Source organism: Hemicordylus capensis, chromosome 5 (assembly GCF_027244095.1).
Source record: "Hemicordylus capensis ecotype Gifberg chromosome 5, rHemCap1.1.pri, whole genome shotgun sequence".
NCBI classification, from domain to species: domain Eukaryota; kingdom Metazoa; phylum Chordata; class Lepidosauria; order Squamata; family Cordylidae; genus Hemicordylus; species Hemicordylus capensis.
In genome coordinates this window covers 196,599,620-196,613,531 of record NC_069661.1, presented here as the reverse complement: position 1 = coordinate 196,613,531, position 13,912 = coordinate 196,599,620, and the positions used below count along the sequence as shown (strand labels likewise).

The 13,912-nt window shown below is 46.3% G+C and overlaps 1 protein-coding gene across 3 annotated transcripts in view; it reads right to left on the bottom strand.

Annotated features, from left to right (window-relative positions):
- The window catches only part of ACSS3 (acyl-CoA synthetase short chain family member 3), a 120,125-nt gene that overhangs the window by 42,380 nt on the left and 63,833 nt on the right, over nt 1–13,912 (bottom strand). For all 3 annotated transcript variants that reach the window (XM_053255059.1, XM_053255060.1, XM_053255061.1), the window contains 2 exons: nt 13,502–13,653; nt 8,774–8,877 (listed from right to left, as the gene is read on the bottom strand). In XM_053255059.1, coding sequence (XP_053111034.1) covers nt 8,774–8,877; nt 13,502–13,653 — 256 coding nt within the window. The remainder of the gene's footprint in view (nt 1–8,773; nt 8,878–13,501; nt 13,654–13,912) is intronic.

The following is a 13,912-nucleotide window of genomic DNA, read 5'->3' as shown; positions in this document are numbered from 1 at the left end:
ATTGTATTGTGTTGGGGTTTTGTTTTTGTTTTTTCTATGTTGTGATTTGATGTGTTTTATGTGTTTTTATTGGATGTTTTAATGTTTTGTTGTAAGCCACCCAGAGAACGAGTTGTTTGGGGGCAGCTAACAAATAAGGTTTGTTATTATTATTTGTTGTTATTATTAATCATAGTTTCCAATGTAGCCTTTATAACTTCCACTTCTACCAAATTATACTTCAGTATAAAAATATGCAGTATAAAAATATGCTCAATCAATAATAAAATAAAATAAAATAAAATAAAATAAAATAAAATAAAATAATGAAAAGTGGAAGACAAGACTGTTAGCTGAAGGCCAAACTTAGTCATGACACTGAAGTTCTATGCCTGGAGCTCTTGATATCTTTTTCTTTTTTCAAATAGTAGCAGCAAGGGTCAGGGCCACTGCACAGAGGAAGGCCGGGGTCTAGCCCTTCCCCTACCCCATGCCATGGCCCTGTGGTTACTTTTTGAAAAAGACAAAGGCACTGAAAGTTCCAATCACAGAACTCCCACATACTGATTAGTTTGACCCCTAGAAGATGCTCTGTCTCAGAACCAGAGAAGGCACTGCCTGAGTGGAAGAAGAACTATCAGCTTCTGAGTTGGCAAGGCAGGGAGAGAAGAAGCAGGGCCCAACAGCTGCAAAGTGAATGGCACTGAAGAGAAGGTTCACTGAGGCACATTAGCTGTAAAGCAACTGAAACTGAAAGGCTGAAGCTGAGCCTAGTGGGTATAGCAGTGGAGGGAGGGAATTTAAAAGCATTAGGAAACTGTGGGATTGTGACATCTATAGTTTGGAACAATTTTTATGTTTGTTGGAATTCCTAGGTGAATTAGGGCCAACTTACACGTTATGTTGAGTGGACAGTTTGGTCCTATGGGTTTAATTTCTAAGTGTTAATGACCGCCTCCCCTTGTGCCCCGGTCATAATTTTGATCTCCAGCCCTTGCCCCAACAGAGTCAAAGTACAAACATTTGCAGAAGGAAGAGAAAAGGAATGGTGGAAACAGAAAGACACGTATTCCCCTTTTACCCTCCCTGCTCACCCCCAACCATACTTCTCAGCCCAGCCTCAGTGCTTCCAATTAAAACAGAGTCGTAGATTCCACAGAGTTGGTTCTGGGAACAGTCACTACCACAGAAACTACTCTGTTTCTGCCAGGAAGTGCAGAGTTCAAGCACAAGGGACTGCAATTGTGTGTGGTCTAGGCCAATCCCAGGGAGAGGTATTGCAGCCCCCTTGTCTGAGCTGGGTACATCTCAGCTCAAGCAAAGGGATGGCTGCCACAGCAGGTATCCAGCCCCCATTATCTAGGGGAACTTGCTCCTCTCCCTTTGAAGCCCAAAATTCTGCAGAGAGCTTGTTTGGGGTTTAGAGTGTGTAGCATCTCCCTTGGGAGACTCGCTTCATCAACTATTTGTGGAGGTGGGTTTATAAAACAAATGCCTTCTCCTTATAATCACACCACCACCAATTATTCCTAAACTCTGAATAACAGCTCCTTTAAAACTCCTGTTGATAGAATGGGATGTCTTAGGATTAGGAAAGAACCAAAGAGACAAGGAGGCTGTCCTCATGAGCAGTCCGGCTTGGTTGCCCATGAGAACCACTGGGATCCAGGCAGAAGATCCCGGTGGTCCTGTGGCACCAAACCCAGCATCGAAGCCCGGCTCTTAGCTGAGGTTAAGGGTGCAAATGTGTCCTTAACCCGGCTGCTGGGATCATGTGTCAGTGTGAGCTGCTTTCAGCTCACACTGACACAGAAAAAGGCACTTAGAGCAACCATCCGCTGGAGGAATTCCCCAGTGCACTGTGCTCGGCGTGCGGTGCACTGTGGGATATGCGGAGGCCAGAAAAATGAGTCCCGGCCTCTGTTGATCCTCAGTGCCAGGAGCAGCATGGATAGTCATCTGGACTGCTCCTGGCAGCACAGGTCATGCGGACACTGGCTTGCATGCCAAAGGGATCAAGAGCAATCATCTGGGGGAAGGTAAAATGAACCCTGCCTTCCCCTCTACCCACCCACACAGTCATGTAAACAACTCCAATAAGTATTTTAAATTAAAAGGTATTAAGTTTTGTTTTGTAAACATACTTTTCAGAATGAAAGAATAACTATATATTCAGAACAAAGATTGCGTAGTTATTAAAAATATTTATATGCCTGTTGCAAAGGAACAGTGGCTAAGACCCTGACTTAAGTCACTCCCCGATTACAATAAACTGTCAATTTCCCTAGACCATCCTACAGGCACAAGCTTGGAGGTTCCTTGATAGATGCTGAGGAGATTCTTACGATCCACTAAAAGCGGGCTACGGGAGCCTAGCCCACTTTTAGTGGCTCACGTGCTGCCACGAGAGACGCGCAGCTCCCAACAGCAAACCCCAATAATTCCCCTTCCCCTTAGCCGAGGTTACCGGGATTTTTTTAATCTAACCCGGGTTTTTTTATCATGAGTTGCCGCAGCGCGGCTCCACGCCACAGCAACTCATGAGGAGATCCCTGGTGGGGAGGCTAAATGCTGCCTCCCGGCTTGGGGGTCTCTCCAGCATGTCCTGCGCATTCGCGCAGGGCATGCTGGAGCTTCCAGGGGCCACATGGCCCCCAAACTCCCCAGCCCCTGCTGGCTCCGTAACGGAGCCGGCAGTCGTGTGGGCAGCTGATTCGGCCACCCGCAGCCAACTGACGGGTCGTCTGCGAGGAGAGCAGGCTAAGCCCACTCTCCTCGCAAACCCCATCTCAATGGTTCCCACTGATTGTTGGAACTGCCTCGCTGTTTTCATGATAAATGCTGTTTTTCAGGCCAAAGTTTTTAATCGGGTCCTCCATTCCCTTGCCAGCCCACATGCCAAGCAAAGGATTCCTCTCCCTTCTCCACCTGGCTGCAAGTTGTCCCTGCTGCTGTTACAGACCTCATTTTTGGCTGGATCCTCTTACACCTCAGACATAGACAACTGAAGGCTGCTGACATGCCAGTTTCCTCCATCTCCTCCCCTCTTGCCTCGTCTTCTAGCCTTTCCCTCATTCACAGTCTTCCTTGAGAAACCCTCTCTCCAGCTCCACTTAACTGTCTGTGTTAAGCAGCCTTAACTGCCTCAACTGGCTTTTTCACTCTAGACCCAAGTGTTCCATCAGCACCTTCTAGCTACACTCCTGCCTAGCAACACTATCAATTGGTGCTGCATAGCAACAGAGTTCCCTATGTCACCAACAGAAGGACTTAACCTCTGAACAGCAAAACAATCACAAAACAGCAAATTGTCCTTTTCAAGTACACTCTGAGGCATGGTCTTTAACCTCAGAAAAATTTTAAAGGGAGACTGCTTCTCTACAGTGTCTAAACATGGATGTTACATTCAGCGCCCAAGTTCAAGTCCCAATATTGTGGTCAAAAAGGGAGGAGTAGAGCTTTCTCCTTTCTCTTTTTAGTCCCCGAATCTCCTAAACAGCATCCCTCTTCTCTCCCCTTTAGTAGCCTCTCCCCTTTAGTAGCCTCCACCCTGTGACCCTTCTCCCATTTAGTCACCTAGAACATTTGCATACAAGACAGCACTTTACTAATATACTAGCTTAACCCGCGCAGAGCATCTGCGCACTAGTACTTGATTGAACCCCTCACCCCCTGCCACAGCCCCCCTCACCTCAAAGATCTCTCCACCCTCACCGGCGCTGCACTCCTGCTCCTCCTCCTCGATCCGTTTACTTCACCCCCCTCACCCCTCTTGGTCATGGCTGCAGGGTTGCTGGTGCCTACTGGCGAAGCTGCAGCTCCCTATTCCCATAGACCTCCCCACCCTCACCTGAGCCCCGCTCCTGCTCCTCCCCATAGGAACAGCAGCAGCAACAGCCCTTCCTTGCTGCCTCCATCACCATGGCAGTTCATTCTCCTCAGGCCGCTGACAGGCACAGGCCCGTCCCTTGCCTGCCTCCGCCAATGGCCTTAGTAGCCCCAAGTAGCAGCAGGGTTTGACGGGACCCTTTCTTGCTGCTGCCGCCGCCATGGCCACTCATTCCCCTCATGCTGCTGACAGGTTCAAGCCCATCCCTCGCCCTTCCTTCTTGCTTTCTTCCCCTCCCTTCTTTTTCTCTCTCCTTCACTCACTCTTCCCCTCTGTCTTTCTTCCCCCTCCCTTCTTTTTTTCATTCTCTTTCTGTCTCTCCCTTCCTGAGTTCACAGAACTTGTTCTTCTTGTTTCCTCCTCTAATTCACACAACAGCAGTCTCCTTCTCCTGAAAGGGCTCTTTCTTCCCTCACAACCCCTCTCTTCGCAGACTCCTGCCCATTATCCTTTTAGATAGATAGATAGATAGATAGATAGATAGATAGATAGATAGATAGATAGATAGATTCCTCTCCTCTACAACCAAGAACATCTTTCAACCAGTAACAGTTGCATTCTAACTCACCTTAACCTTAACAGGCTCCTCCCCGCTATCTGCATATGGAATCCCTACTGCCCAATCACCACGGGGCCACAGGCTCCTCTCCCTCTCTGCCTATGGAATCCCCACTGCCCAGTCACCATGGTGCTTCTGTTCTCACAGGCTCCTCCTGCCTATCTGCATATGGAATCCCCACTGCCCAATCAGGTGCTTCTGCTCACAAACTCTCATGAGAGCTGCCACAAATGAGATGAGCCACGGGTACGCCTTAGAGATGGAATCCCCACTGCCCAATCAGGTGCTTCTGTTCGCGAATTCTTGTGAGCTGCCACACACAGGATTAGCCACGGGTACACCTTAGAGAATTATAGAGAGAGAGAGATGAAATGATATAAACCCTGTTCAGACATTGAGGCTGTTCTCACATGCATTCAATCACAGGCTAGGGACACCCAGCCTGGATTAGGCTGCATGTGAGAACTGCCAGGATCGGGCTTGATCCCAGTGGGGCAGCGCCGCCTAGCCCAGCTTTTCAGCCAGGCTGTTACCCAAGGTTAAGGGAGCGAGTGCTCCCTTAACCCGGGCTACCGGTTTGTGTGTTTGTTGAGACTATGTTTAGCCCCAGTGGACACAGAGACGGAAGCCCAGAGCACCCATCTCCCGGGGGAATCTTCCAATGCATTGTGTGTGTTGTGCAGTGCATTGTGGGATCTCCAGCAGCCTGGAAGCATCATCCCGACATTTGGAACTCTGCACTACAGCACACAGCGCAGATCGTCTGGGAGCGTGGTCTGCGCTCCCAGCAACAAAGCAGTACTCTCCTGGGGGGGAAAGTAAGTTTAGCTAGCTTACTCCATCACTCGTCCACTGCCCCACCCACTTGGTCATGTGAACAACCTCATAATGTTGTATGAGTGTTCAGATGTCTGTACAGTCATACATGTTTTTGTGTGAATGACTGTACCTGTGTTCATTTTTAAACTGAACCTGGTTACAGGTCCCTCAAATGCATGGTACAGATAGGAAGTATACTACTGTACCTGCGTTCAACATAATGTGTGAATACCCGTGTACAGATCTGTACCTGTGTGCACTGTACACTCATTGTACAAGTGTTGAACACTGTATGAATAAGGCTATAGCAATCTTTTATTATTCCAGTAGAAAAAGAACTTGCTTACTTAAATGGTGATTACTGACCCCTTAACAAAACAAATTACTCATTTCTGTGGCAGTATCTGTCTATTGAGACAGTAATTACAAGAAAAAGCAAGAAGAAAATGAAAACTAGATGACAAACTTACCGCATGATTAGGGCCTGCATGCTCAATTTTTCAAACATGAAACAGCAAACAGCACTCACATAGGCCCCCGATCTGGATCAGAACTATGGCATGATGGGGAGGGGGATTTAACTCTTTGCCTCCCCCACAATCCTGATTGTCTGACCCCATGGCTGCTATTTTAAAAGAAAAGGTCTCTAACATTCCCTTTTGGGCAAGGTGATAGATCATGTGATGGTGTCCCAGCTGCAGAGGGTCTTGGATGATACAGACTATCCAGACCCTTTTCAATCTGTCTTCCACTCTGGATATGGGACTGAAACTGTCTTGGTCGCTCTAGTGGATGACCTATGCCAAGAGCTGGACAGGGGGAGTGTGTTCCTGTTGGTTCTGCTGGACCTCTCAGCAGCATTCAGTATCAACCATGGTATCCTTCTGGACCACCTCTGCTTTGGAGTGGCTTTAGTCCTTTATCAGAGAGAGGTCCAGAAGGTGGTGCTGGCGGACTACTGTTCGGTTCCATGACCATTGACCTGTGGGGTACCACAGGGTTTGGTTTTGTCCCCCATGCTGTTTAACATCACTGGGAGAGATCATCTGGGAACTTGGACTGAGTTGTCAGCAATATGCAGTTAGTTAGTTAGTTAGTTAATTAGTTAGTTAGTTATTGTTAAATTTCTATACCACCTTTCATTAAAACAATCTCAAGGCGGTTTAACAAAAGTTAAGATTAAACTACAAAAAATTACACAATTTCAATATCAGCTAGAATATAAACATACAGATCTGTTTAAAAGATTTAAAAACATGCACAATATAACCATACAAAATATAAAGCAGCAGCAATAGGAACAATCATATAAAAGCCTGGGCAAAAAGCCAAGATTTCACACGCTTTCTAAAAACTTTGATGGAGGAGCAGATGGCCACCAGAAGAGCATTCCAGAGTCTGGGGGCAACAAGTGCGAAGGCCCTGGCCCTTGTACATGTCAGCTGAGCCTCCCTCATTGACGGAACCTGGAGCAGAACACCCGCAAATGACCTCATCAAGTGGGGAGCAACCTTTGAGACCAGGTGGTTCCTCAGGTGACAATCAGCTCAGCTCAGATGACACTCAACTCTTTCTCTCCTTGTCACCTGATCCTAGGGAGGCAGTGGATTGCCTGAATCGGGGTCTGAAGGCCATAATGGGTTGGATGGGGGCTGAGATTGAATCTGGACAAGACTGAGGTAATGTTGCAGTAGGACAACCAATCAGGATGAGGTGATTCTAGATGAGTTTGCACTCTCTGCACTCTGTGAGTTTCTGGATGGGGTTGCATTCCCCTTGAAAGAGCAAGTACGCAGCTTGGGAGTATTGCTGGCTCTGCTTTTGGAAACTCAGATGGAGGCAGTGGCCAAGGGTGCCATTGCACGGTTTTGGGTAGTGCTCCAGCTGCACCCCTGTCTCAAGAAGGCAGATCTGGCCACAATTATTCATGCCTTCATCACGTCATGACTGGATTACTGTAATGAAGTCTACCTGGGGCTGCCCTTGAAGAATATTCGGAAATTGCAGCTAATGCAAAATGCAGCAGCTAGGATTTTATCTGAAGCTGCCCACTGGAATTGCGTCACAGCAATTTTGAAAGAGCTGCACTGGCTGCCAATTGGTTTCCAGGTCCAATTCAAGGTGCTGGTTTTGACCTTTGAAGCCCTTAATGGTTTGGGAACTGGATACCTGAGGGACTGCCTGCTTCCAAAAGTTGCTGCCCACTTTACGAGTTCATCTTGTAGCGGGGGGATGCTTCTGCTCCAGGTGCCGACAATGAAGGAGGCTTGACTGTCGTGCACGTGGGACAGGGCCTTCTCAGTTGTTGCCCCCAGACCCTAGAATGCCCTCACGGTGGCCATCTGTTCCTCAGTCTCCATCAGTTTTTAGAAAGCGTGTAAAATCTTTGCTTTTTACCCAGGCTTTTATATGCTTGTTTCTATTGCTGCTACTTTGTATTTTTTACCATTATATTTTGGTTTTATGTTTTTTTAATTATTTTAAATCAGATCTGTATTTTTGTATTCTAGCTTAATATTTTAACTGTGTATTTTTAGAGTCTTGTTTTAACTTTTGTGTGAACTGTCTTGAGATTGTTTTAATGAAAGGTGGAACAGATATTTAACAATAAATAAAATAAAGTAGCAGAGCATCTGGGCCGCTAATCTGTCTCTGCCCAGCCAGGCTCCGCCGCTTCCTATCCCCACCACTTCCCCCCACTCTTCCCCCGCTCCCTTCCCTCCCAGTCCAATCCCCGTCATTCCACAGGTCCCCATCGTCCTCCTGCCACTGGCAGCTCTCCCTCCCCGCCCTCTGGCAGCGCTTTCTCTCCCCGCCAGGCTCCCTCCCTTCCCGCCATTTTCGCCTGCCCACCTCCTCTGCCAGGGCACACCACCACCACCACCGGGCTCCCACGTGGGGCCGCCATCTGCCGCCGCCATTATTTCTCCCCACCGCCGCCTCCTGCCTCCTCCTCCCACCTCATCACCGCCATTTTTTCTCCCCACCGCCGCTTCCCGATTCCCGCCTCCTCCTCCCGGCCAGCAGTCTCCCCCTCTGGGGACCTCGGGGGGGGGGCATGGTTTTCCACATCTCCACGCATCCCCCTGGTTCATCTACAGGAATTAATAATATAGAAGATATTTGACAAGGGAAAAAATCCCATTTATGCCAATGGGAACTTTTTATTCCAGGACAAATAACAATCAGGGTTATTGTTGCATCATCAATCAGGGTGAGGGGGACGATTCAGATTAGGAACATAGGGAACAGAAGAATATAGGTCCCCTGCCTCCATTTCACAGTCCCAGTTTGGATCAGCACCTGCATGGATGCTATTTACCTCTGAAATTAAGCACACATGTCCAAACGCACAACAAATAAATTTAAACTACAGGTGCAAAGCTAATGGCCCAAGGAGGAGTGAATCCCAACTATCCACTGCTATGACGAGATATTCATATAAATCTAAGGAGGCTCACATTAACTGTCTTGAAAAACAAATTTCAGTCAGAAAGAAAGTGATTTTTAAAAATAAAAGGACTTACCAGTTTGCCACCAGTGATCCAAAACTGGTACTCTGAATATTTTTTTGCACCATTCTAATGTGTCCACATCACAGCGTTCACCAGCTACAAACAATGTTCGGAACCTACATTAAATGGGATTATTTTCAACATTATTCCCCAATAAAGAAAGAGAGAGACCGAGCAGAGGACATCACATTCTATGTATATAGTCCAACTAGCCATGGAGCACATTGTGCATACTGAAATTATATCCCACTGAATGACTCTTACATATATGAGCTACTATTTAAAACCATCTGCTCCCTTATCTATGAAAGGGTCTAACACTGGGCTGTGCAGGAGGAAAGTGAACTTTACAAGACAGAGGAAACAGTGGTGCTTTTGACTTTCACTTTTTCTGGCCTCATGAAAGGATGCTATCTCTCTCCTAGTCAAGCAAAGTCTTTGTCAGGCAGGGAGCATCCAACGCAGCCTCAAAGACTCCATGTGAGGATCCTTGAAGCTGGGCTAGTTTCACAGAGAATAGATGAATTCATTGAGCTGTAAGCACTCATGGTTGCAGAAGCAGCTAGTCCAACCCTGGATTCAAGGTGCGAGTGGGAGAAGCTCCTCCAACAGGTTCTCTGTCGTGAGTGGACAAACCCCTCTCCTGCCACACATGCACATATGCGTGGGTTTTACACCTGCAAAGTCTTAATTTCCCCCTATACAAATATAATGGATCAAGGCTGCTCAATTACACCAAACCAGGGATTATATAAGAGGCTGAAAGGCCAAAAACTGAGAAGTGGAAAGCCCACCCATCAGAGATCCTCCATCCTCAGTTTCTGGCCCTGCAACAATACAAATGGAGCAATGTCTTCATTGCTTTGTCAAAGGATTGCTTTTTAGAGGTACCATGGGAAAGCTGGGAGAGGGGGGCAAAAGCCAGCTCCACCAGGGACTCCCAAAAGTCCCCAGCAGAGAGTAGGCTTTTGTTCACCTCCTCAAGTTTTCCTAGGGGCAAACATCTTCAAAACATCTCCCAGCACAGCAACAAAAGAATTCCCCTTACTTTGCAAGGGAGCTCCTTTCTTGAGCCCCAAAAGTATTTCAGTTTTAATTTTTGTAAATAACTCAGTTTAATTTCAAGTCCATCTAAGGCAAGCAGAGTCAAGCTCTTCTGTCTCTAGCATGCTTTTTGTAAATAAAAGAGTGCAGTTGTAAAGCGTAAAAAGAGCTGAGTTAATGGACAATATGGGGATGTGTGGCAAAATCTGTCCAATAAATTGGCTGAATTAAAAATGAGGATGAAATTTAGATCCACAAGTTAATAACCATACATTATTTATTTAGAGCAACTTCAACAAACTGGATTTTTGTTTTGTACAACTATGCATACAAAATGTAATGTGATTAGCAGTATGTTCACATGGTGCTGCTTCAGCTGCTGTGGTCTGAACAGAATACTAAACCCAGTTTAATGCAAGTGGAAAAGAGCCACAGACCTCCTCCGAAATTTCACCATCTATGTATCTCCATATTTCTCCTTACTAAGTTAATATTGCAAATGCAATTTGCTTGTACTTGGAACACACAATTGTTCCACTAACTATGCAGAACTACACAATTTACTGCTTTCCTCGCTTCTACAAATAGTGAAGATATCATAGTTTCCTTAAAATAATAAATAGTACATAATAAATAGCGGAAGGTAATGATGTGCAAGGACCAGTTCGCAGACCATTCTAAAGGCCTGTTCACTGGGGGTGGGGTGCAGTTCATGGTTTGCAGTGGGGGGTGGGTGGCTCTTTAAGGGCGGGAGAGGGTACACTTACCCCTCTAGCCGCTTTTCCCCCGCCGGCGCTCCGTTTTTTAAAAGCATTTGGGGCAGCAGCGTACCTCCCTGCTGCCCCTTCATCCGTTTCTTGGCAAAAGGCTTCAGAACGTGCAACTGCGCTTGCACATTTATTTATTTATTAAAACATTTTTATACCGCCCAAAACTTACGTCTCTGGGCGGTTTGCAAGAGAATAAGTGTGCACATCATGTGTGTGCATCGCGTGCATGTGTACGTCAGACGTGTGCGCATGCGCCATGCGCACGTGCGGTCGCACATTCTGAAGCCTTTTGCAAAGAAACAGGGGAAGGGGCGGCAGTGGTACACTGCCACCCAAAATGCATTTCAAAAACGGAGCACCAGCAAGGGAAAAGCGGCGGGAGGGGTAAGTGCACCCACCCCCGCCCTTAAAGAGCCCCTCTCCCCCGCCCGGCTGCGAACCGGAACACTGTGGTTCCGTGCACACCACTAATGGGAGGAGAGCTGATCTTGTGGTAACAAGCAAGTATTGTCCCCTTTGCTAAGCATGGCCCACTCTGATTTGCATTTGGATGGTAGACTGCATGTGAGCATTGTAAGATATTTCCCTTAGGAGAGAGGTTGCTCTGGGAAAGGCATGTTCATGCTCACATGCAGAAGGTTCAAAGTTCTCTACCTGGCATTTCCAAGACAGGGTTGAGAAACACTTCTGCCTGCAACCTTGGAGAAGCCACTGCCAGTCTGTGTAGACAATACTGAGCTAGATGGACCAATAGTTTGACTCCGTATAGCAGCTTCCTATGTACAAGCATCAAGGATGTAATCAAAAGGCCCCATTCTTCATTCAAAAGAAAGAAAGAAACTTCTGTTTATCTGCATTTCAGCTTAATAGCTGTGCTCATTAAATTCTAAAATGAACATTCATAATTTAAAACCAAGAATCCTACGACACCTTAAAAGCTAGCCTAATTTACTGTATTATGGTACAAGTAGGAAAGTGCCTACTTCATCAGATGCATGTTATTGCCTACAAATGCTCATGCTACAATAATGACTTAAATCTTTAAAGTGCTTTAGGGTTCTTTGTACTTTTTCCCATAACAACTACTTTTCTGGAGTTCATAACTAAAAATGCCTGAACTGGCAGCTTCATTAACACATGCTGCCAAAAATGGCAGCTTCATTAACACATCCCCAAGTATTTTAATAGGCAAGAAAGACCATGATACTTGTGAAATGACATTGGATTGGTTCACATGGAATAGCAAAACCACAGTTTGTTCATCAGGGCTGTGCCTCAGGCTTAGTCACTCCCTTCTTCCATTCCATAGTCCAGATTCTTCTTGGTTTGAGCAAACTATAGTTCACCATGACATCCAAATTAGGCAAGCTGCAGTTTCTGCAAACCACTTCCACTTTGAGGAACACTATGGATTGCTCAGAACAGTAAGGGAGGGACACCGTTCACATGAGGGAGAAAAGTCAGCACAAACAAGGCTGAGGCATGGTTTCAACAGCCAAACCACAGTGTGTATAGATGTTAATCAAGCCATAATATTTGTGCACATATACACACAGGTTATGACCCTATTTGTTATTTATTTATTTATTAGAAACATTTACTATACCGCCCAATCCAAAGACTCGTGGCAGTGCACAAAAACATGTAAATAAGGCAGCATTAAAGATTGCATTCTAAATGAAAAACTAAAGTAGCTAACAGAAAACAAATAAAGTAAACTATAGGACAAAAGCCTGGCGAAAAAGAAAAGTCTTCAATAGAGATTTGAAGATCAGTAAGGAAGAGGCTAGACGAATCTGAAGGGGAAGAGAGTTCCAAATAAGTGGGGGCAGCAACCGAAAAGGCCCTTTCATGGGTCCTAGAGCCCCGAACCTCTAGGAAATCAGGGACCGACAAAAGGGCCATCTGACACGATCTAACCGGATGGGGTGTAACTGGGTGGGAGAGGCGGTTCTGTAGGTAAACAGGCACCAAGCCCTGCAAGGCTTTGAAGGTAAGAACCAGGGCTTTAAACTGAATTCGCCAGCGAATGGGTAACCAGTGCAGCGTCTGCAGGAGAGGTGTTACCCTGTCATATTTTCTGACACCCATGAGTAGGTGAGCCGCTGCATTCTGGGCCCCTTGTAGCTTCCCAGTCGTCTTCAAAGGTAACCCTAGATAAAGCGTGTTACAATAATCTAAGCGGGAGATAACAAGGGCTTGAGTCATTGTCATTAGTGCCTGCCAATCAAGGTAAGGGTGTAATTGGCGAACCCGATGAAGCTGGGCAAAAGCACTCCTGGCTGCAGCCTCCACCTGCTGTTCAAGCAGGAGGCGCGAGTCCAAAAGAACCCCCAAATAACGAACAAGCTCCTTTGGGGGCAGCACCACCCCATCTAAAATATGGTTCACATCCAACAATGGTTGGCCGGTACGAGGGCAGAATAAAAGTAGTTCAGTCTTAGTGGGATTTAGTCTGAGCTTGTTTTGCGTCATCCAGACCTTAACAGCTTCCAGGCATCGAGTAAGCACAGAAACAGCATCCCCAGAATAGTCTGGGATGGCAATATACAGCTGAGTATCATCAGCATATTGATGAAATCTCATTCCAGACTGGCAAATGACCTGACCCAGCGGCTTCATATAGATGTTAAAAAGGACAGGGGCAAGAACTGAACCCTGGGGAACTCCATAAAGGAGTAGCCATGGGTCAGAGCACCTGTCCTCAACGCATACCAGCTGGATACACCCGCCAAGGTAAGAATGGAACCACTGTAAAACTGTGCTCCTGATATCCAACCCACGCAGGCAGTCAAGAAGGATAGCATGATCGATAGTGTCAAAAGCCGCTGTAATAGCATCTTCATAGTTCAAAATACTACCCGATTTTAAGCTTATTTCTAATACTGGCGGGGGGGACGGGACTTCTGATGTAGCCTAAGCTCACCTTGTCAGTCTGTACTGCTTCCCCAAAGTAGCCTCAGGATCTTGTTGACGGATTGCTCTAATTGCAGTTGGTGCAGTAAAGAAGGCAGCCACTCCATGCTCTGCCAGCACACGGAAAAAAGCTCCGGCATCTGGAGTTCCCACGGGCTTCCCCTATGAAGAGATTTGTTTTAAAACTGTCAGTGAGTAAAAGTGTTCCATAATTCTTTTCATGGTTTAAGTCCTGAATGCAACAGTAAGTATCAATTTGTCAGCAGAATGTTGAAGCAACTGGTAAAATGTTTTTGTACAAAAATAAGGAAATTATTTATTGCTGCACCAGTAATACTTCAGTTCTGTCTCCTGGTTTACTAAAACGGCACTAAGTTCAGATAGGCAGTGAGCCCAATATTTCAAATTCTTGGGCGTCAGT